Source organism: Haliotis rubra, unplaced genomic scaffold (genome assembly GCF_003918875.1).
Source record: "Haliotis rubra isolate DU_JTF1 unplaced genomic scaffold, ASM391887v1 Scf320, whole genome shotgun sequence".
NCBI classification, from domain to species: Eukaryota; Metazoa; Mollusca; class Gastropoda; order Lepetellida; family Haliotidae; genus Haliotis; species Haliotis rubra.
The window spans coordinates 860,718-885,916 of NW_025766992.1; the positions used below are offsets into that span (position 1 = coordinate 860,718).

The 25,199-nt window shown below is 40.5% G+C and overlaps 1 protein-coding gene across 1 annotated transcript in view; it reads left to right on the plus strand.

Annotated features, from left to right (window-relative positions):
* The first annotated feature begins 7,649 nt into the window (after positions 1 to 7,649).
* LOC124283773 overlaps positions 7,650 to 25,199 on the plus strand; it is a 100,053-nt gene continuing 82,503 nt past the window's right edge. The window contains exon 1 of the mRNA XM_046719798.1: positions 7,650 to 7,778. Coding sequence (XP_046575754.1) covers positions 7,665 to 7,778 — 114 coding nt within the window. The 5' untranslated portion in view covers positions 7,650 to 7,664. The remainder of the gene's footprint in view (positions 7,779 to 25,199) is intronic.

The window sequence follows — 25,199 nt, forward strand, 5'->3', positions numbered from 1 at the left end:
TTAACCCCCCATCCCCACCCCTCCATCCAAACCCCCTATCACTCCACTCCCCCAAACACGTGTCAAACACATTGGGGCTGCGCGGATCGGGGATGTTGGCGCATAGCTGAGATGACGATGTGCATCTTGCTATACGTCCAACATTCTGAGATAACGTTGTTGGCGATGACGGAGACGTAAATGCATGAGGAGTTGCACCTGGCCACAAAATGGTCAATCTTTGTGAAAGAATCCTGTTCACTAATAATACAATATCTGCTATTTGCTTGTTCTGTGATTACAACGAGTGAGTGGGTTTGGTTTTACGCCGCTTTTAGCAATATTCCAGCAAAATCACGGCGGGGGACACCAGAAATGGGCTTCAATCATTGTACTCATGTGGGGAATCGAACCCGGGTCTTCAGCGTGAGGAGCGAACTCTTTAACCACTTGGCTACCCCACCGCCCCTGATTACAATGAAACCACACAACGAAGTATATGCGAAATCAAAACTACAGCCATACACCCTTGTGTCGACCTAATGTTTCTTTCGAAGTAAAATCTTGGTCCCTTATTTCTTATAAAGTCAATATTTTGCAGTAAGAGGAGCCGAGAGGGTAACACTGGCATACTTGGCTGGCACATGTCATCATACTCCTGATAGATGCGGGGCGGTGGGGGTAGCCTGGTGGTTAAGGCGTTCGCTCGTCATACCGATGACCGGGGTTCGATTCCCCACATGGGTACAATGTGTGAAGCCCGTTTCTGGTGCCCCCCGCCGTGATATTGCTGGAATATTGCTAAAAGCGGCGTAAAACTAAACTCACTCACTCACTCCTGATCGATGCACATAATGTCAATCATTGGGTATTCTAGTAAAGACGCGATTATTTACAGACGGCCGTCGTGGAGCTAGAGTGCGGCTAAAAACACAAAGTAACAAATAGCCTTTAAAAATAGTCGCGCCCGTTCTCCGCCTGACCGTCCAAATGTTTTCGTATGACTTGCCATGAATTGCAAAAACAACTGAACAATCGCAAGGCTTTCACCAGTAGCTTTGATTGCAAGGGTAACGTCATGTAACGACATTGCTGTAACAATTGGCGGTCAGGACAGATGAACAAACACACCTCTCAACAAGAAACATTCTACAACAACTTGAAAAAACTTAACAGCTGTAATGAGTTCAACGTGTAGAATAACTTCCCAATAATCTAACCTCCCTTCCACAAAAGCGTATCTGAGACCCATGCCTCGTTTTAAAACGAAAAAAAGCCATTTTTCTCTTTAAAATATTTCACTGTGTTTTGGAATGTGTCATAGAGATATTTGGAGATATGCACTGACCGACTTGGAGTCCCACTGCTCGGGGACGTCGTTCTCACACGTGGTCGCCATCATGTGGACGTCACCGTCGGCACAGAGGCGCTTTGTTTGAGTAAATGTCCTGTAAGCGCTTGTTAGGAGACGTGTGTGTGGCTTGCTGCTGACTAAACAGTGACCGGCCGCAGTGTCTACCTTGCCGTACACACAATACATCTGTGGGTCAGATGGTCAGTTTAGTTTTGACCTGCTGACACAGTTGAAAGTCACATTTTCAAACACCCCTTCATTTATAGCTGTATCAAAATAGCGATAGCTAAATTCATAATTTCAGTTTTATCACAGCGGCTGTAACTAACTCAGCAATATCAGAACTTTATGGCAGCGGTCTGTAAATAATAGAGTCTGGATCTGACGATCCAGTGATCAACATCATGAGCATCGATCTACGCAATTGGGAACCGATGACATATGTCAACCAAGTCAGCGAGCCTGACCACCCGATCCCGTTATGCCTCTTGGGGCGGTGGGGTAGCCTAGTGGATAAACCGTACGCTCCTCACGCCGAAGGCCCGGGTTTGATTCCCCACATGGGTACAATTTGTGAAGCCCATTTCTGGTGTCCCCCGCCGTGATATTGCTGGAATATTGCTAAAAACGGTGTAAAATCATACCCAGTCAGTCAGTCAGTTATGCCTCTTACAACAAGCATGCGTTACTGAAGACCAATTCTAACCCCGGTTGTTAATTATGGATTCAGGCAAAACAGTGGCTAACATCATCACCACCGACACCCGCCTTCAGGGCGCGAAGCCACAGAATGAATGAGGAAGTAAGAGAATAGGTTATTTCACCACCTTTGGCGACATTCCAGCAAATTTCTAACAGGACACACAAGAAATGGTCAAAACCTTACTCCCAAAGGAAAAACCAGGGTTTCAAATTACGCGTAATTCCTGTGTATTTGACTCAACTATTTTGTAAAATACTCCCAAAATATCCTTATACGAGTCAAAGCTGTCGAAATATTTTGTTTTCAAATACGCACAGCGTAAATCTAAACAACACTGCTAAATACAATAGGCAATTTAAACTTTCTGGCTGTAAACTGCAATCGGCTAAACAACATGCTATGTTTTTACGGCCATTGTTAAATCTAGAATTGATAATGAAATTATTGTATTGGCAAAATATTTTCATCGACGGAATTAAAAACAAATACACCCCAAAAACATTTACCTGTGAGTCATCATGACTGCCATTTTTCAAAGTCTATGTAAACTTTGAAAACAAATATCGCTTGAACCTTTGACACAAACACATAATTCAAACAAATTCGCTGATAGTTTCAAAATTAAATAAATTATATTTAAAGAATTCCGCATAGTTTTATCATGTAATATAATTGTTTGATACTGTGACTGGAACACTGAAAATTACGATAATTTGTCAGTAAATGTGAGTAAGTTTAGTTTTACGCCACTTTTAGCAATATTCCAGCAATATCACGGCGGGGGACACCAGAAATTGGTTTCTTACATTGTACCCATGTGGGTAATCGAACCCGGGTTTTAGGCGTGGCGAGCGAACGCTTTAACCACTAGGCTACCCCACAGCCCTCGTCAATGTGAAACTCCTTCACAACATACACAGCTTGTGCCCCGAAAGTGAACCTCTTTAGTGTTCTTCCAACAAAACCTTTTGTCAATAGCTCATTACAGTGATAGTGCTAATGGTGTGTACATAAATACGAAATCGAAGTACTTCAATACAATGTAAACAAATAATTGAACCTGTTTTCTTTGTCTGATGGTTAAGATTCACGTGCTTACAAATTTCAGGCATAACAGGCATCGCCCTATCTTATTGTGTTTAACAGTAATGATAAGTTCATTGTGCACACTGAACATCGGAATACAGGGACTTGCTACATGATGAGACGCTGTTCATACAGATCGATAACTGATGTTACGGGAACCGTGACAACACAGGTTCCCAGCAAATAATGTCAAGCAACAATTCCAATACGTAATTATCCGCTGTTATGTCAACATAATCGTCTCGAAATCTCCCAAGGTGTCTGTCTGTATTTTGTAGTCTAATCTTTTTTTCCTTCGTGTTTAATCAATGAATTATAATCAGTCTTAGGTGTCAACCTTTCGTGAATAATTAACGTTATGTTTAACGGTCTGGGGCCTAATGTCTATAGATATTGATTATTGATATGAACATGCGCCCTGAGTTAAAGATCAAAGAGTGAGTGAGTATAAGTAATATTCAAGTAATTTCACGAGGAGATGGAATGAGACACGACGATTATCGAAGGATGTTTTGCTATTGAAATAGAATCCCGATATTTTCAAACATTATGGTGGTACATACTGAGGTAGAAAAGAAACTACACATCTCTGTTGTTTGTATCAGAGGTTTGATGTTCAGTTGGAGTGAGGAGTGAGTGAGTGAGTATGGTTTTACGCCGCTTTTAGCACTAATCAAGCAATATCACGGCGGGTGACACCAGCAATGGGCTTCACACATTGTATGCCCCTCAGGAGTAGTGGTGCCTATTGACCCCTGGGAATCAATACGGTTGTGATCAATAAGAACCAGATGAGAATTCGTTAAATTAAACTCCACTGCTGTAACTATGTGAAAATTACCATTATGGACAACCGATACACTTTTAAAGTATCACCAGAACGTTTCAGTACAGTTGAACCTTGTTAGTCATGACACCCCAGAAACCGGACAGTTTCTGTTTACGGGTGAACATGTATATATCAATTTTATTTACTACTTACAAATAATGCGTCATTTCGGTGATACGTTAATGCGGCTGTATAACGAGGATGTTTACAGTTAACGGGGGTTCGGTGTATTTGGAGACGGCAGCAACAGCGTTAGATTACATGTTTACAACATTTTCCGATTAAGTGAATTTCTGTTTAGCTTACGCCTTGGTGAATAGCATTTCAATAACAAAAACAAATCTGATATCTGTCAGGTTGACATAGGAGAAGTGGAACAGAATACCACGGCATTTGTACCAAAGGCACCGTTAAGCGAACATCTCAAGTAGAAACAGAATGTGGGTGACACTTTTTTAATACTAGTTACATTTGTAAGCCGGAATATGATCCTGGTGCTTGCCAGACACTGTCTTAAGATCTTTAGGAATTTGTCGCAGTGCCATGCTATTCCTGCTAACAATAGTTGAACTGTTCCCTGTTGTTCCTTACAACATACATAGAACACATAGAACATCGAACTGTGGAGAACTCGAACCATGTAACATGTCAAGGTATACTATTCCCACCTCGCTTGTCTCGAAGTGTGGCTAATTCCATTCATTGTTTGATACAGTGTACGTTTAAACTTGACAAATATCGACATTCTGCTTGTCTTGAAGTAAAGTTGATTCCATTGGCCGTTTGTGTAGATGAAACGTCAATATCCATGACTAATATCAATACTCCGTTTGTTTCGAAGTACGGTTATATCGATACAATGTCCATGGTCTTTAACGAACGATATTTCAACACAATACAATACTATACGGTGAACGTCGGAGGTAACGATTTGTAGAAATGTCGATATTCGACATAACCGTAGTTCCTAGTTTTACTGTACACTATAACACGGTATGTCCCTAATACAGCGTGTCTCAGTGTAGTTTCGAGCTAAGATGGCCCTGTACCTGGGCGTTATTTTAAGAAATCCCGATGACGAGTAAACACTTAACCATGAGATTGTACACTTAGCAGTTCCAAGGGTACTAAAACTAACCTCACAGAACTATACTCTTACGATTACGCCCCTTCCCATCTCGCAAATGGACGCGCCCGTCACCGGGCTGCCACTGATTTCACGTGCAAACCTCTATTGACATATGCAATATATTTCGGTCTCGGAAACTTCCAAAGTAACATTTAAACATCTATGATGCCGGGCCGATTCTTGAGGAGCTTCGCTTCAGTAATATTCCTTCCAAAGCGATTACCAATGTGGAACTCTTTAAGTCGAAGTGCATTGAGGGAGGGAACAGGAATTTGCGGCGGTCGGCGAAGAATTTAGAAAAGAAGTGTTTCGAAAACTTTATGGACTCCGAAAATGTTGTGGTTTTTTGCCAGTTTAAAACGTTGCAGAATCACGAATTAACATGTTGTTATTTTTTCTTTGGTGTTCCTGCAATTTTTATGTACTTTTTGGGGTAATAATTCTGGGTAAAGTGTATTCAATGTGTTATACAGTGCACTAGTCGTATGACAGGATGAATATGGTCAATCTTATATACAGAAATGTGGATCGTGTGGTTATTATAAAGAAGAGAGAATTAGATGTCTTGACTCAACACTCTGATAATAACAGACTGATAGTGTGCTACTGGACGCCGATATGTTCACGTTTGTGTATTCTCCCCAGGGCGTTGAGAATTCAACTTTATCGTTGTTTGTTGTCGCCCTCAAAACATTCCGGATATATTAAAACCGGTAGCCCGGGTTCGATGTCCCACATGGGTACAATGTGTGAAGACCTTTTCTGGTGTTCCCCGCCGTAATATTGCTGGAATATTGCTAAAAGCGACGTAAAACCCAACTCACTCACTCACACACACACTAATACGATAGGGAGAGGTTTATGAAGACAGATAATAATCCGAAATCCAAACAATATCTGCATCGATATACCGGCAATTATTATAAATATTATTATCAATATTTACTGCTAATTATTGGAATTGCTTTGTTGTTATGTTGCTCATGATTTGGATCGGTTCTATCTCCAAATGTACCTGACCCTCCCTTCAACCCCTTCAACCCCTTACCAACCCCTGTAGAAGTTGTCTTGATACCACCAATACCTGCAATGAGTTCTGTAGAGACCAACAGCGATATAGTTTTCACTGTCTCTTTATCTCCTTGTCAAATTAGTAGTTAGCCGTCAACTTCCCTTCCTACCTTCCCTATTTAGCGAAACCAGGTTAGTCTGATTCCCATCAACCCGGAAACCCCGCTATACGGACAAGTAATGCGACAAGTAAATTGTTTGCCTGTATTTTCAGAATACCTTGCGATAATGCGTCCTTGCTAAACATTGGTCATAGACATTCATTAATTAGCGTGATGTGTGGGTCAATCGTTCTAATAAATCCTTTAAAAACCCAATTTTACAAAATCATTTATACTCTCATTTTTGTCGACCGCTTACGAACATATTCATCGTCTTTACACCATTCCACACTCTGACCATCTATGCTGCATCCCTAGACTATCGCATATATATAATTTTGATTATAGCAAATAAACCCATTTAAATTTAAAAGGAGCCTCGGGGACATCAGAGATTCCTGAACCTGGGGAAATCTAGACTTGCTTGATTTAGGGCTTGAGCATTGCAGGAAGAAAGGCTGTAGGGGGAAATATAGTTCAGGGACTGTGAGACAGACTACTACAGTACTACATTCCATATCCCATCAGCTGCTAATTGAGCGTCAACATATTTTCCGAAATAAGTCATAAATTACTTACAGTATCAGACCGTCCCTACAATGCCTGCGCCCTGAACATGCATTAGGGTACAATGCTTTACTCCGTCCCTCATCTCGCGGAGGAGGCACGTATCCCCAGAGCTGAAGGAGCTGCTACCTTCTTCCTACGTTTGAGACATACACGTTAACAGCGGCTACACTGTCACGCTCCCTCTCCGGCAACACCAGCACCGCAGTGGCTGCAACCAGTTGAAATAGACATCGGTCCCTGCGTGTGTACACCACAGTGACACGTGTGTATGTGAAATACACATCGCCGCGGCTAAAACAAGCCACTGCTGCGAGAGGAGTTGTACGAAATCAACACCAGGTTATGTGATATTGACATGTTTCCATGTGAAATTAACACGTTCTGATTGCGGAGTACGTTCATACGGTCTAGCACCTCGGATGATATTTGGCTCAATCAAAAGTTGTTTAGTGGTTCTCATTTCAAAGAGTGCTATTCTTGTGTGTGGGTGGTTGACCATGAAATAGACAAGTGGAGGTTTGCAGGCGATGACAGTGATGAATATATGAAGAAATTGACTAATGAGGTGAAACTGGCAACTATCAATCAATATCCCCGAGGATTTGACAGTCTGAGTATTATTGTCAGTTAATGGTTGTGGGACCTACAACTGCATCACAACGACGTTACAGCGACGTTCCATCTCAACATATACAACGTACTCGTTAATACAACGGTTCGATACAGTGTGAAGTGTCGGCGAATTAGCAGTGTTATTGTACTGCGGAGATCATCACAGCTGAGTACAATCAGTTATGAAGTGTTCAGTGAGTTCCACGGCAAATTAAAGACGGTTGGTGAAAATGGGACGATATTCAGGAACCGTGAGGTTTTTGGTTTGGATACTTTGCTGCCATTTCTGCCACGGATACACGACATTGTGGGATGTGGTTAAGAACGAGTTCTCCTTACATAAGGTAGGTGCTAACACTCCGAGCTGTCAATCACGCTGTGAGTGCTGCTATGTATTTACTGTTAAGTGCCGTCAGCCTCATCACTTGACTGATATACACATCAGCCCAATCTGCATCAATTACGCTGTATTTAAACATATTCCTGCAACAATTACACCATTGTGATACCTGTGGATAGGGTGATAGACCTTCGAGATAGAAAGTAATATATCTATTGAGTGAATGTATAACCCAAATGTTCGACATAGCCGAATATAACGTACGCGTAATTTAAATTGAAAAGGAGCCCCAGTGAGTTGGGAGATTCAGAACCTGGGGAATTCTAGACTTGCTTCATATCGGGCTTTAGCATTGCAGGAAGGGCTAGTCTATAGGGGAAATAATGTGGTTCAGGGACTGTGAGACAGACTACATTGCAGGGAGGGCTTGGCAGTAGGGACAATAATGTGGTCCAGGGACTGTGAGACAGACTACATTGCAGGAGGGCTTGGCAGTAGGGGAAATAATGTGGTCCAGGGACTGTGAGACAGACTACATTGCAGGGAGGGCTTGGCAGTAGGGACAATAATGTGGTCCAGGGACTGTGAGACAGACTACATTGCAGGGAGGGCTTGGCAGTAGGGACAATAATGTGGTCCAGGGACTGTGAGACATACTACATTGCAGGGAGGGCTTGGCAGTAGGGACAATAATGTGGTCCAGGGACTGTGAGACAGACTACATTGCAGGGAGGGCTTGGCAGTAGGGACAATAATGTGGTCCAGGGACTGTGAGACAGACTAGACATCGTATTGCATTCGATGTCACCATCCCCTTGTTATATCAAACTGCTCGCCCTGTTACACATTTCCACGGAACATTCTATTACCCGCGGTTGCGCTTCATTCCCCGTCATATCCTTGTTTATGGGTGATTAACCACTGGCTTGTTTCTCACCGACTAATAATCAATCTCCCCTGATTATCGCTAACCTCTTAAACATTGATCAAAGGTGAAGCACGTGGAGAGATGTAGTTGGAGAGTCCTTCACAAGCTTGATGTCATGGACCCAAAATGGCACTGGCGTCTGTTTGTTCACGAAGAAATTTTGAATCAATGTATGTTGTGACATTTTGTAGTTTTGAAATCACACTATCCACGTAAAATTAAAAAAATAAACACATGCATTAATAATAATTCAAAATTGACTTTAACTCAAGTCACTCTTACGGAAATTAATTGGTTGAGCATTAACATTTACCTCAGAGAACTCATTCCCCCACTCTTAGCATTGCAAAGCTGTCTTATATATTAAATGTCAGGATGAAAGAAACATGATATTCGTGACACATCTTGTACAGGTGCATCATTGTTATAAACATGGCGTAGGCGATGTATATTATTCATAGGAATATTTAATATTTAAACATGATTCAATGGACGAATCATTAAACGCATAAGCAGCATTCTTATTACAAAATCTTACATTCTTTCCTAACATTATTTTATATATTTAACATTCTTGTAAATAAGAAATTAAAAGATGTAATTGTTTGAGACCAGCATCTGTTCGGGCTTTCCTCTTACAAGTTGGCCCACTCTGATACAACTGACATAACGTTCAAAGAGGATTCACGTTGAAGGAGAATATCCGTTATTTTACATGAGTAGATGTTATTTAACACTGCATTTAGCATAGCTATGTATCTTCTCCTCTGAAATAGCTACACGACGCGGATCTTCTCCTGAAATAATTACACGAAAAGGATCTTCTCCTCTGAAATAATTACACGACACGGATCCTCTGAAATAATTACTCGACACGGAAATATGTTTACACGAAATAGGATCTTCTCCTCACGAACGGATATATTTACGACACGGATACGGATATTTCTCCTCTGAAATATTTACACGACACGGATAATTACACGACACGGATCTTCTCTCCCGGAAATATTTATTACGACACGGATCTTCTCCTGAAATAATTACACGATACGGATCTTCTCCCGGAAATATTTACACGACACGGATCTTCTCCTGAAATATATTACACGATACGGATCTTCCCGGAAATACACGACACGGATCTTCTCCTGAAATATTTACACGACACGGATAATTACACGACACGGATCTCCGGAAATATTTACACGATACGGATCTTCTCCTGAAATATTTACACGACACGGATCTTCTCCTGAAATATTTACACGATACGGATCTTCTCCCAGGAATACGATACGGATCTTCTCCTGAAATATTACACGACACGGATCTTCCGAAATAATTACACGACACGGATCTTCTCCTGAAATATTTACGATACGGATCTTCTCCGGAGAAGATCCGTGTCGATACGGTCCCGTAATTATTTCAGAATTTACCTCTTATATACATAATGAAGATGAGCCCTAAGACTTTCTTCATTTTTGGACTTGCAACATATTCTAGACTTGCATGGGCTTTCTTGGATATATTTGATTCCGGGTCTGTATGACAGACTAGGCAACCAGTAAATAATTCAGTCTGGGACAGTCATCCTGTATCAGTACTGGACCAGTTTTTCAGTACTGGCAGCTTAACGTCATGGTGACGAGATACAAGAGTCGGTACGTCACGATTTCGTCACGATTTCGTCACCCTCCCGCCCACCCATCCTTTCTAAGCCGAATTGCACGATACCTATACCTACCGCGGACCTATTCACCTGCATGGCACACAAGGAGTATATTGATTAAAACACTTGGAGTTTTGACCTGACATGTTGTTGAATTCAGTGTATGACGTTACGCTAATCTGACGTTATTGATCGTCATAGACGTCGACAATGGCGCCCACTCAACACTACATTACTATGCGTTATAATAACAATACCGAACACTATAATAACAATAACAAACATATATTTTTTAAGGGCTTCTGTTGACGATTGTCGTGCATGTGTTATTTAGTTTCTTTGGATTTTTTGGTGAAAATAGAAATCATGAAATACTCGTTTCTCACGAGCCGACCGTAACATAGCTCCTGCCAATAATATGTAAAATATGTATCACTGTTAAGAACGAATTTTAAAATACATGTGTTTGCCATGTCATTCCTACAACGTCTAATGTAAGGGTACAACTTAATTGTCCCTTTCCCAGATCCTGGAAACAAATTAAAACGTCCAACACAAGTCTAGAACTGACTGAGCAAGTATATAGAATGCCTAACCTAACATTAACAATTGTTCTGGTCTTGCTGTGGATTCTATGTATATTTTTTGGAGGTATATATTTATACATAAGATAACCTTATTTCTGGGATTAAATATTTGTCTAAGGTACACCTCGTTGTGCCATCATGATTCATGACACATCTCTCCATGATTCAAGCTGCGGGACACGTAGCACGTCACAGGGTATATTAGAAATGTATATTTCATAGAAAAAGATATATAAAACTCCCTCCAACCGTTCAGCTTTCAAAAATGTGACTTTGAGTTTGTCAGCTCATTGAACATTGCCCTTGTGTGGTGGAAGTCAGCGCTATACAAATACCCTTACTATTATTAAATGCCACAATACAACAGAATGGTGTTTAACTGGCAAGTATAAATTAAATGCGAAGGTTATGTGATTTCTTATTACGTGGTGACATTTTGAAAGGTCTAATAATGAAAGGATATTTCAACAAAGACTTGAAAAATTAATAAAGTTCAAAATGAATTAACATATGTCACCGTCCTCGTCTCATCGTTTCACCCGTCGTCAATATCGTGTACGGCTAAAGCTACCCTTCATGAAACTCAACTGACGCTTGTAATCTGCGTGTTTTATACATTATTAATCTCCCAATACGGCAATAATCGGCGCATTTGTCAGCCGTGAACATACGCTCTCTCATGACCCGTCCAACAATGATTTTCCTGAGTGCCCATTCACCCGTGCGTCGCTATTTCAGAGGCAACCCAAACGAAGCTCAAGAGAGACGCGAGTAGAATAAATACACTCGTCTCCGGGCCGACCCTGCGTCTGATATTGACAGGCGGATTTAAATAGCTTAACATCTGCTCTCTATAGTCAGGTAGCGACCGACGCTAAACGGTGAAAGAAATGTACATTTCATTCTTGAAATAAGCACCTGTCGATTTCAGCCTATTTCAAATATAGTTTTTTTCGTGGACGTGGTTCTGTTGCAATTTACCGTGGTTCAGAATACATGAGTATTTATTTTGTGCTTGGAAGATATGTTTGTTTCTGGTACATACTTATACGGCAGGAATATGTAGACACGTATCTTCATGCCAGTATTTTGTGGAAAGAAAACACCTGTTGCAAGCGCGTCTTTCTCTACCATTGAGACATTGTATATACTACACATAAATCATTTGTGGCTTTGTAAAACTTTTTTAAGGTTTTAGATGAATACCGTATGTACTTTTAAACGACAGAAACGGTTGATATGATCAGCTTGTTATTCAAATCCCAATTCTTCTTTTTTAAATATTCAACAAGCTCCTCATATTTTTCAATGGAGGCATTGAGATTTTCATTCCTGGGTATGGACGCTTTGTAATGTATATAATACGAGACATGTGAGTATAGATATATGTAGCCTCACGTAACATGGAAGTACATGCTATAGATCATGTTCTGTGTCCTCATGTCGATATGCTCTGTATCCGGGGGAAGACGTTGTCGTTGTGTTTATTACGTGTTCCGTTTGTTCATGACGACGTGTTCCGTTTGTTCATAATGATAGGTTCTGTTTGTTCATAATTATATTTTCCGTTTAATCATGCTTGTGTGTGTCGCTTGTTCATAATGATATGTTCCGTTTGTTCATAATTATATTTTCCGTTTAATCATGCTTGTGTGTGTCGCTTGTTCATAATGATATGTTCCGTTTGTTCATGATGATATGTTCCGTTTGTTCATAATGATATGTTGTGTTTGGTCATGATGATATTTCTGTTTGTTCATGATGATATGTTCCGTTTGTTCATGATGATATGTTCCGTTTGTTCATGATAATATGTTCCGTTTGTTCATGATGATATGTTCCGTTAAATCATGCTGGTGTGTGTCGTTTGTTCATGATGATATGTTCTGTTTGTTCATGATGATATGTTGTTGTGATGATATTTTGGTCATGATGATATGTTCCTGTTTGTTCATGATAATATGTTCCGTTTGTTCCTGGTGTGTGTCGTTTGTTCATGATGATATGTTCCGTTTAAATCATGCTGGTGTGTGTCGTTTGCTCATGATATGCTGTGTTTGTTCATGATGATATTTCTGTTTGTTCACGATATGGTATTTCTGTTTGTTCATGATGATATGTTCCGCTTGTTCATGGCGACGTGTTCTCAAGACAAAAGATTGATTACACAGCAGTGTCGTTTCCTGCTGACTGGGTTCTGTCCCATTGCGCAACTTACTACAATAACCAGTCCAGAATTTTGAGACCAACTCATTCAACTGGATATATAAATATTAACAGCATTATTTTATACATCTAACAACTTGTATATTGCAACACTATGCTCCTTCTAATCCTTGCAAACATGTCGTGCAACGTGCTCTGTCGGAAAGCGTGCGTACAAAAGGAAATCTGGTAATAGTGGAAATCTCAAAACGAGGCTCTGCCCGCTAGAAAAGTTTGGCGGTCTGGTACGGACTTGATATTACGAAATGCACTTATTAAGCGCAAAGAACACATAACTAGTGTAACCAGTGAGCCAGATGAATTGTGAGTCATTGTACGACCTCTTCAAACAGGGGCAGTCTGTGACGTTTTTGTTAACGACATTCTGCCTAAACTTCGACATAAAATATACAAATACGATTTTTTTAAACTTTTAAATTAAAATCAATTTGTAAAAACCATTTTCGTATGAAACAAGAAATTTGAATTCAGCATAACCATAGTTGACCTCATGTAGATATGCTCTGTATCCTCGACATGCTATGTTCCGTTTAATCATGATGGTGTGTGTCGTTTGTTCATGATGATATGTTCCGTTTGTTCATGACGACGTGTTCCGTTTGTTCATGACGTGTTCCGTTTGTTCATGACGACGTGTTCCGTTTGTTCATGACGTGTTCTGTTTGTTCATGACGTGTTCTGTTTGTTCATGACGGCGTGTTCCGTTTATTCATGACGACGTGTTCTGTGTGTTCATGACGGCGTGCTCTGTGTGTTCATGACGGTGTATTCCGTTTGTTCATGACGACGTGTTCTGTTTGTTCATGACGACGTGTTCCGTTTGTTCATGACGTGTTCCGTTTGTTCATGACGGTGTGTTCCGTTTGTTCATGACGGTGTCCGTGTTCCGTTTGTTCATGACGACGTGTTCTGTTTGTTCATGACGACGTGTTCCGTTTGTTCATGACGGTGTGTTCCGTTTGTTCATGACGACGTGTTCCGTTTGTTCATGGTGACGTGTTCCGTTTGAATGTCTTCAGTAAGTGTCAATAACGATTTGATTTTTTCAGTATATGTTCATAAAAATATAACACTATAATTGTAACATATTCAGACAACACTTCCGCAACTTTGGCCTGTCATTCACAAGGTACACGGATGTGACATATCACGTGTTTACACAGTGTAATGAGTTTACCCCAGAAATGTTGGCACGTTGTAACTCTTGGCCACCTACATCGAAGAAAAACATTCATCAACCTTCTGTTCATCATCACCTGCTCGGTCATCACAATCCCATATACCGCTTCAGCGAGCGTATCGAGGAATCCACATAGCTTCACTCGTTCATGTGCTTATCAAGCGAACATCATACCACCCAATCTGGCATCAGCCAAGACCGTATAAAATTTGATCCGTATTAAATTGCTTGCATAATTTCTTTCAAACCATAAATAAATATTAAGATATGTATGAGTCGAGATCTAGTGTTACCCGAAATATAGTGACGCAATCCATGTCGTCAACGCAGTGCTTACCGTGGTGCCAGGCTGGTGGGGTAGCATAGTATTGAAAGCGTTCGCTCGTCAAGCCGAAGACCCGGGTTCGATTCCCCACATGGGTACAATGTGTGAAGCCCATTTCTGGTGTGCCCCGCCGTGATATTGCTGGAATAGTTCTAAAAGCGTCGTAAATATAAACTCACTCGCCCACTTACCGAGGTGTCATGGCGGTGGGATAGCCTAGTGGTTAAAGCAAACGCTCGTCAATCCGGCGACCCGGGTTCGAGACCCCACATGGTGAAATGTGTGATGCCCATTTCCGTCAACTCCCCCCCCCCCCCACACACACACACACACACACCACACACACACGTGATATTGCAACAAAATCGATAAAAGCGGCGTAAAATCACATTCATTCACTCACCGAGGTGTCATGTTGGTGAAGGAGTAAGTCGTGTGAAGCCGAATGCCGAAGATCTGGTATTTGTGTCGCTTTGCATGAGTAACGGTTAATTGTTAGCGGGAGGTATGCGGTGGCAATATGTCGGAGTCGGGCAACAAGCGTGCATAACAAAGAACTTCATGTACATAATGACGTACCTGTGTGTGTGCATATCGCCACGTCTCAATGCTGGTGTTGACGGATTGAGTGGTTGCACATGTGCGCGTGCAGTTGTTTATTACACAGTTACATGCATATGTGCATTTATACAATGACTGTCTGATGTGTGGTAGGGCAGTCTGCAATCGAGTATGTTCACTATTTTTGAAACAAAACAATGGCTTTTTGATTTTGGTCAAACACGAAGGAAATAGTAATGATAATTATGGATTTGTATAGCGCTTAGCTTCCACATGCAGAGCTCAACGGCGCTGATTATTATTGCCCCTGATAGCCCAAGCTGTCTATGAGGTCTAGAAGGGTAATAGTCAAGGTTATCCCCCCGGGTACCCATTTGCTGCTGGATGAACTGAGACAACTTTAAACAAACTCACTTGCCTAAGTTGAGACCACATGTATCACATGTGCTTCGTTGTGCGGCGGTACTGAAGTCCTTGAAACTCTTAGGAGACCTGGCGTAAAAAACCATTTTTTCCTCTCAGAAAAAAACCATGGTAATTGAAAATACAGGTCTTTTAATTTATGTCCGAGGACATTGGTAATTGTTAAGAATATTAACAGTGAGTGAACTGTACACGCTCAACGAAAGAAAACTGTATATAATTATGTCAATCTCGTGCTGTGGTACTGTGTTCTTATCACCTTTAAAAAGGACCCTCGTGGCGAGGTGAAAGGCTCGCTTTGAATTTACCACTTCATGAAATTTCCCACGAGATGTTTCAAACGCCAACAAAACATATACTCAACAACAAAAGTTGTGACGCACAAATCAATAAAGGCTTGTTTTATGAATGAATGCAAATGTGCTCCTCTGCTGTTGTTTGTTGAACAGACTAATCAGAAGAGTTAAGTGACAGTAGTTTGCACGTGCAGCGGTGTGTCACGGACAAATGGTGATTTTCGATAAGAGAATGTGCACTTGGTTCGTCCAAGACTGCATGTGAATCCCTTCTCGCCTTCCCTTGACGAATAACACAATCGAGCTGGACGGAAACCTTTTAGGGTTATTTGTGGTCTATTTCAATATTTTACTTGAGACTTAAAGCTGCCATAAGTTGCATATTGAGTTGAAATTTGACGAAAATAAGTTGACATTTCAGGTTCTTGATATGTCAAGATATAACTAAAGATTCAACATATTAAGATGGCATTTCAAATAACCTACCCAGTAATAAATAAGTGCATAAGTGTATAAATAAGTGTTTATTTGTTCATTAAAATTATAATTGTAAGTCAGAATTCAACTCGTATATTATTGGAGATTTCAAATCATGATCTCGAAATTTTAACACATCAATCTCCAATTTGCTACTTTGAAGAATAAATTGTGACATTTGACAGAAAATGGCCCCAAAACGTTTCTGTACGAAAAGGCTCTCCATATCGAAGCTTTCTGATTAACACTAATGAACCCAAACTGACGTGGTGTGGCGTGGCCTGTTATTGGTTATATACAGCTTTTCATGTAAGAAGTCAATATCCGACAGTGATTGTCCACGGTTATGGATAGATTGCATGCAGTCATTCATAGATAACAATGCCGAGATTGGAAATACCTGATGTGGCTGATTTCCCATGATTTTCTTTCATAAAGGTTGGTACAGTGTCCGCCAGACTGACCGGACATGTGAGCCCTTGTCCATCATATAGGTGGCCAGCACTTGTTTTGTTTTATAAAAGCTTTTTCCATATACCAGTCCCAAGACGCGTGGTTAATTACATTGAGAATGTGACGTCCGCAACAGTTCTTGGCCCACCACACAATGCATATATAGCATGATGCATACATATCAATTTATCTTACCTCACACATAAATGTCGTTTTCTGAATGGCTGAACCAATCAATGTACCCAGCTTATCTGTAAGCAAGTAACATTTTCTATGTTACCCGCTGGAAAAGCCGAACTGTGGGAACACTCGTTTGGTCCTTCGTGTTGGTCGTGTTTGGGCTGTTGCCTAACTCAGGTACTCCTGAAATAGAGGGTGTTGCCGATTTAATCCAAAGGTGGTGTGCTTTTTTAAATACGCATTAAAATCCGTTCAGAGATACTTGCAAACAAATGTCAGATTGAGTTTGCATACATGATACACAGAAACCAAAAATACACTTAGCCGATGAGCATCCAAAAACTGTAGTTAATAAACTAAAACATAAGAAAGAATAATCGTCCAACATAAACCACAAATGCAGTTTCAACAAGAGATACCGACGTGTCAGTTTACGTCAAACATTTTATCAACTTGAATTTAAGATCTCTTTAAACACAAATAGATTGTACACAATTCTCCACCGTGAACATTTCAACCTCGTAATTGTAATTACTCGTGCAGTGTAAACAGTTTTCTATTCCTGTCGGACCAGTATACATCCTCGGCAAAGAGGCACTTAAAACAGACACCGTCATGTTTCGTGTTACTCGGCGCCTTCAAACTCAGGGGAGGTAACTCCCATCAATTACGTGTTTTAATAAATATTATCGTAATGGTAGATTACTGTAATAAACAATGACTGACGTATATGAGGGGGTCAGGGGTCATACTTTCATGTGGCAGATGTGTTTATTATTTGATAATGATTTGAGAGCCTTTTTAAGCTGGTATGAAGATGTTCGCGTCTCGGGAAAGGAAAAACAAGCGTATTCTTACACAGATCAGATTCTGAAAAAGCTTCATCCTCATCTGATATCCAAGTGATGATATCATTTATCAGATTTCCTGTGTAAGTGTTGCTTCTGTTCGCTGTGAAACGTTATACACTGTAATCAGTCAGCCATCATTCAGGTATGCTCGGTCAGCCAATTATTAACGCGAACGGGAGACATAAAGTGTATCAAGTTAATGAAACGGAATACGGGCGAATGTTGTGTTTTTGTAGATATTCTAAATATGATAGTTATCTAGATATACTCAAGCTGGGTGAAGGTGGTCTATTGTTTCTGCTGATGCACAAATGCTCACATAACGTTTTAGTCTGTCATCCAGACCCTCAAACAAATACATCAAAGAAACTCCATGCAAGTCTAGAATATGTGGCAAGTCTAGATTTCCACCGATTCTGAAAATGAAGAAAGTCTCTGGGGTCCTTTTCATTATATTTTATGATTTTAATTTAGGAACCGTTATTTTTCAGTAAAATATGCTCAATTTTGAGACTAGATCTTAGTCTAATAACATTCTAGACTACTAGAGACAGACGTTTGTAACAAATTGATAATAACTATGAATGTGTTGAGTTCAAAGGTAGCTTATTTTTCAACATCTGCGAATCAGCCTTCGTTTGTTAAACCAAAACACTAGTTCGAGCCCCGGGGTTACAATCACCGTGACCCTACAAGGTAAAGATTTAAAGTAGCAATTACATTGTCTTGAAATATATAAAAAATATATTTATCAAAATGTGTATTTTCCAAGATGACAGATATCTATTTAAGTTACATCTGACTTATGGAGGGGCGGTGGGGTAGCCTAGTGGCTAACGCATTCGCTCGTCACGCCGAAGACCCGGGTTTGATTGCCCGCATGGGTACAATGTGTGAGCCCATTTCTGGTGTCCTCAGCCGTGATATTGCTGGTGATTGCTAAAAGCGGCGTAAAACCATACTCACTCAATGACTTATGGAACCTATATGTATTATAAGAAATACATCCAAATGAGAAATAAGCTGTAATATTAGATTCTGTCTTGTTCGATTTGTACATATTTTGTCAAGAAACCGAAGGTTCCACGTTGCCCTCTTCGTCTCGAATTATACTCTGAGCCGACAAATAGCCTCAAGCTGCAGTTCACGTCCACGTTCACTTACCCCAGTGCACCCTGGGAAACTGACGACACCCCGACATTACGTCCCGACGTCATTCATCAGATCCACCATTAAAGCCAACTTTGAGTTAAAACGATACACGTTAGGCGTAAGTCTCCATAGGCTAATAATTAAAACAGCGTGCAGGTCTCCCTACCGGCCCGTTCAGAGAGACGGGCAGATTATGTGTTGCACCTAAAAACTATGAGCACTGCATCTTTCTCTACGCCAGCTTCTGTATCTAATCTTCGCTACTTAATGATGTGGGGCTCGGAGTCTGACGGGTAATTAGGCGCTCGATGCGTTACTGATTGTGCGAGACTGACGGTCAGGGCTGACCTCGAACTGGAGATTGTATCCACTTGTCAATTGCACGGTGATTAGCCTGTGTCTTCAGTAGGTCAAATTGCACTGCTTTTATTTAAAAACATAATGAATCATTTTCATTCAAAATTTAACGTGTATTAAACCAGTTCAACACACCAACTTTTAAATGCCACTAGCCGAAGACCCGGGTTCAATTCCCGACATGTTCACAATGTGTGAAGCCCATTTCTGGTGTCCACCGCCGTGATATTGCTGGAATATTGCTAAAAGCGGCGTCAAACTAAACCCACTCACTCTAAATGCACTAAAACAACTTATGGGTTATAACAGTTACATAATCGATGTTTTTCGGGTTACCTTACTTAGTACACCAAGATGTGAAAACCATATTAGAAGTTGGGAACATTTATCATTCTGACTAAGAATATACATTATGCAAAATAAAGTGGCATGTTGTTTTAACAGGTCGGATGTTGTTGTAATGTAATATAGTATGGGTGTACATAGTAATATGTATATACATACGTAGTATGGTAAGAACATTTATATCACAGCGAAAACCATTCTTATATGTGTAGTCTGCAGGCAAACACCGTGCTCACTGTTTACTGTTCAACACGATCTCAGCCGGTTCACGGCAATAAGTGGTTACATCATTCGCTCGTCACGCTGAAAACCCGGGTTAGATTTCCCACATCGGTACAATGTGTGAAGACCATTTCTGGTGTCCCCCTCCGTGATATTACTGGAATATTGCTAAAGCGGCTTAAAACCATACTCACTCTCTCATAGAAATAAATTCAACCAGAAAATGTCAGGGTATAGCCCTCAGGTATTAGGGGTAGCACACCCGTGGTTAACGAGATGTATTTAGCTTCAAATAATTTCTCACAATTAAGCCATTGACAAGTACATTCAGAACGCTACGAGCCTTGGCCGTTTTTCTACATACTCATGTTATATTCTTTCACCGTTCACGTGAACAGCTAACCCGCTTCGTAAACAGTTTTGTGTTGAAGTCTGATGGATGAAGACTGGCGTTTTAACAGAATGGTTAAATACGTTATTGATTAAGAAGAAACAACCAACATTCGGATCCCAAGTGCATTTCGTGATCTTTGATAAACTAATTAGAATTAAGAAACAGTTTAAGTAAATTTCGTCAGTCCACTGTCCACTTCACTTATCGTCACAACTAGAAGCTATTAAACAAACAAAGGCATATATATGTTTTTCATCTATTTTTTCCGATCCAATTAAATATTTTCTCAACATCAATAGCACCTATGCTCTCTGAAATATTGCACTCCGCTAAAAATGACTTTTTAAACTCTGATCAATACAAATTTCTCTGACATTCCTACGCGCACGATTTTTGCGTGCGTTGTTCATTTCATTATCAAACGCAGGTGTCATTTTCTGAGGGCGGCTCGACACCTGCAGCACATAATGTACGTGCAGCACGTGAATCACATGCTAAACGTTCAGCTACACAGTCGATTTGCCAGCTTCATGGCATAAGTGTTGTTACATACAGTGAAATGAACACGACAATGGCATCATTTTATTTTTTATAGTTTTAAATCATACTGATCGTGCGTGTATGTCTCTCATTATTAACACAAGAAATAACTGTTAGCAAACTGTTGAAATTGATATCATTAGCTTTTACTGAAAGACTTATAGGTAATCATGCTGAAACTTCGTGTGGCATTTACATACTGAATGCAATCTTCTGTATTAATTAATTGCAGAAAGCATATCGTCATTTAAAGTTCTTTTGAATAGAAACTATTTCATTCCAAATATCATTGTCATTACACTGCCCCTGCAGACATCGTCTCCTGATATCGCTTTCTATTTAGAAATCTTGAATAAGATGTTGCATTTGACAGCTGGACTATGCGCAGGACACAAGAATGAAGTTTGACACATTGTACTCTTGTGGGGGACCGAAGCCGGGCTTTCGGCGTGGCGAGCGAAATGTTTCTTAATTAGCATATCTGTCGGTAGATAGGTTGGTTAACTCCAACTATATGATGGTGGACAGTAAATCATTGATCATACAATCCAGTGATTGTCATTACGAGCATCGATCTATACGAAGATCAACGAGGTCAGGTTGACGTCATAGCAATCCACAGTGACGTCACGTCTCTCACAACACAGTTGACCTGGTGAGACTTACCGATACCTTTTACAATGTCTACAAGCAGTAGACTCGATATGTTTGTTTTATAATTTCTGTGTTTAACGTCGGCCGTCCCAAATTAAATTAGTAGGCATGATGCTTTCAATAAACACCTCATCAACACATTCCCATATTCGATTGATTGATTGTTTATTAAAGTTGCACCCATTGCGATATTCCATCTATATCTGGTCTGTAAATAGTCGAGTCTGGACCAGGCAATCTCGTGATCGATAGCACGAGCATAGATCTACGAAATTGGGTTACGATAACACGTGTCAACCAAGTCAGCGAGCCTGACCACCCGATCCCGTTAGTCACTTCTTACGACAAATAAATAAATAAAAATAGATATATAAATAAATCTGTAGTATGTATCGTGTATTTACGAATCACATACACACAGTGATGGTACCAGAATGTAGTGAAAGGCGTACCTGCCCCACAAGTGGCACCGGTCACACAGACCCGCACAGGCAAGTCAACTGTTGACCTGAAAAACAGTGGGTTATATGGTGCAAGCCAAAGTATAGAATTGGGTGGATATTTTTGTCAGTGGTGGTCAAATTTCGAAATGACCAACAAATGTAACATATGTTATATTTGGGATTACACTTCCTCAGTAAAGTACAGATTCTAGTACTTTTTTTGGGGTTGAGTCACATCCGGGATTCGAACCCACACCCTAGGTGCTTTCGGCCGTGGGAGCCGTGCCATTATTAACACTTATCAGAGGGGTACACAAAGTCCGCAGTCTTGACTACCAGTTGTCCGACTTCCATTTTTGAGGAAGCCGCGGTGGCTGAGCGGTCTAGGCGTCCGACTTTGTGTGTTTGGCGATTACGTGCCTGACTCTGATGGTGTTGGTTCGAATCCCAGATGGGACTCAACCCCCCAAAAAAGTACTAGAATCTGTACTTTACTGAGAAAGCGTAATCCCAAATATAACACATGTTACATTTGACAACTATCTAAAATGGCATTGTGTATTTCATGACCAACAAATGTCTAACAGAAATTCTAGTTAATTTTTTTAAACCGTTGTCTTGAATGTTGTGGGCGTGATCAGACCAAGTTTGAGCTGGAGTCGTATGATGGTCTTAAAACCCAGAAAGAGCAACTCGATGCTTTCTGTTCATGCTCAAAGTCATGTTGGTTTTCAACGCCAATACGCACCCAGAGCAACTTCCGGTATTTGCGGTAGTCACACGACAAGACATAGAAATAAATTACAACTTGCACGCGTGACTGTGGGAGGGGACTGGCCGGGTTTGATCTCTCCCGAGACCCTAATCACTTCATTGAGACCAGTCTAAATATTTGATGAGACAATCTTGGATCAATTAAACTTACTTTGTTTTTACACGATCAAATCAGGGTTTGTACAGGAACAAACAGAATTGTTGCGATTGTCTGATGAGTCATTGACAGGCATGCTTGTAGATTTCAGAGTTGAATTACAGCACCTCTTTATTACGCTATCCCTGTCTTCTGGGACGCGAGTTAGCTAACACCTGCAACACACTTTACAAAAATTCGCATCCCTTATTAAAGCTAGGCTATATTTGTAGATTCTTCAACTCGAACACCGTCGTTTCGAAATGTCACATTTAACGCTGACACAAGTATATTTGATACCGGCGGTATGGCCTTATATTGGGACCTTTTCTCTCGAATATTTTCGACACATCAGGACTTATATTTAACAGGGGTCTAATGTGTACAGAGGTAATATATGTGTAATATATGTGTACAGATCGTCTTCAACCGAATAGACATGGAATGAAACTATTTACGGTGATATATCAATAGCACCTGGAGCGAAGACAACCTGCTGTCTTGTAATGGAATCCGTCTCTCGAGTCAATCGAAATGTAAATCTGGATTTGAAAACCAAGAAACTGGCAACTCTGTTGGGTCACAGACCAGTTATTTCAAGAACCGCTATACTGCTGCTGATAAAACTCAAATACTTTCACTGGTCTTTCACTCCGTTTAAAGTTCACTCACACAGCTGAAAACAAATTTATTGATCTTAAGTCAGTTAAAGTGTGTTCACGCTACTTAGTTGCATGAGACTAACTGAACAAAGTAGGGATTCCTCTGAAACAGACGGATTATCTTAGTTCATTGAATCTTTGTATCATTGTCATAGATTATATAAGGACAAACTTTATGGGTGAACAGATTCTTTATTCAGGAGATGCGACGTGATGCTTGGTTGACAACGATACAAGAATCTGTATCGAAACGTCGCATCACCTGAATAAAGATGCTCATCCATAAAATATGTCCTCATCTGACTTTCCAACTTCTTAAAAATGCCACTTAAAGAAATTGTTATTAATACCAATTCATCGTTATTGCCTCTGAGCTCGAATGACACAGATTGAGTCTTTTCTGGTAATGTTTTACCTTTTCTTTTTGTGAAATCGCATCCCCCAACCCCATCTCGATTGAAGCGATTTTGACCGATACGTGTCATATCAATCTATGAGCTTCGCTTTTCATAGCTAATGTGACCTTGACCTCCCTTCATTTGCATTGCGACCTTGACCATCATTCATTGACATTCATTCATGATGGCGGCCAAGTACCCGCTTCGAGAGAAATAGGTGTCATAATGTTATTCGTTGTTCCATGTTACGTGGAATATGTTCCTTTGCCTGTGCAGAAAGAAAAGATAGGGATTTTAAATGCCCGCCAGGCAAGAATCGTTTTAATTAATTCCAAACCGATGTTGCAATTATGTTAGAGCCAAGAGTAGATCGGGTGGCAAATACCCACTGGCATCGGCCTCCGATCTGTTACATAAGTGTTCCCCTGCGTCAGTACCGGTGAAGATCCGGGTTAGAATTGATCTTCAGCAACCCATGCTTGTCGTAAGAGGCGACTAACGGGATCGAGTGGTCAGGCTCGTTGACTTGGTTGACACGTGTCATCTTATCCCATTTGAGTAGATCGATGCTCATGCTGTTGATCACTGGATTGTGCGGTCCAGACTCAATTATTTGTAGACCGCCGCCATACAGCTGGAATATTGCTGATTGCGGCGTCATACAACAACCAACCAACCCTGCGTCAGGCATCTGTTTGCCTGTACTTAGAATATTATCAGAAACGTGAATTAAGCGTTAACACACAGCTGTGATCAGTAAGAGAATATTTATCTTTTGAAACTTTAGAATTCGATGTGTTTTCACAGAAACAAAATATGCCACTCACTACTTACCTTTTTCAGTCGATATGATTAGGGCTCTGTGTTCTTGCACAGGATGCACCGACAGTCGCACAAAAAACAGGATAAACAGATTAACTGAAAATAAAACAACATTATCATTACCCGTGTTGTATTGTGTCATGTTTCTTGAATGTAATTTGTTCTGAGTTATCGTTGCAAACAATGCCATTTCATTATTGTCATCAACATCGACAGGCGATGTTTGGACTCTTCACATAACTAGCAATTATCACCAACGTTTAGCTGCGTTTTTCATTAATCTGTCTCCTGACATTGTTGGAAATATCCAATCATGATTGATGGCCACATTTAGCGCCGTGTTTCGCCTAGCTTGTAAGAAATA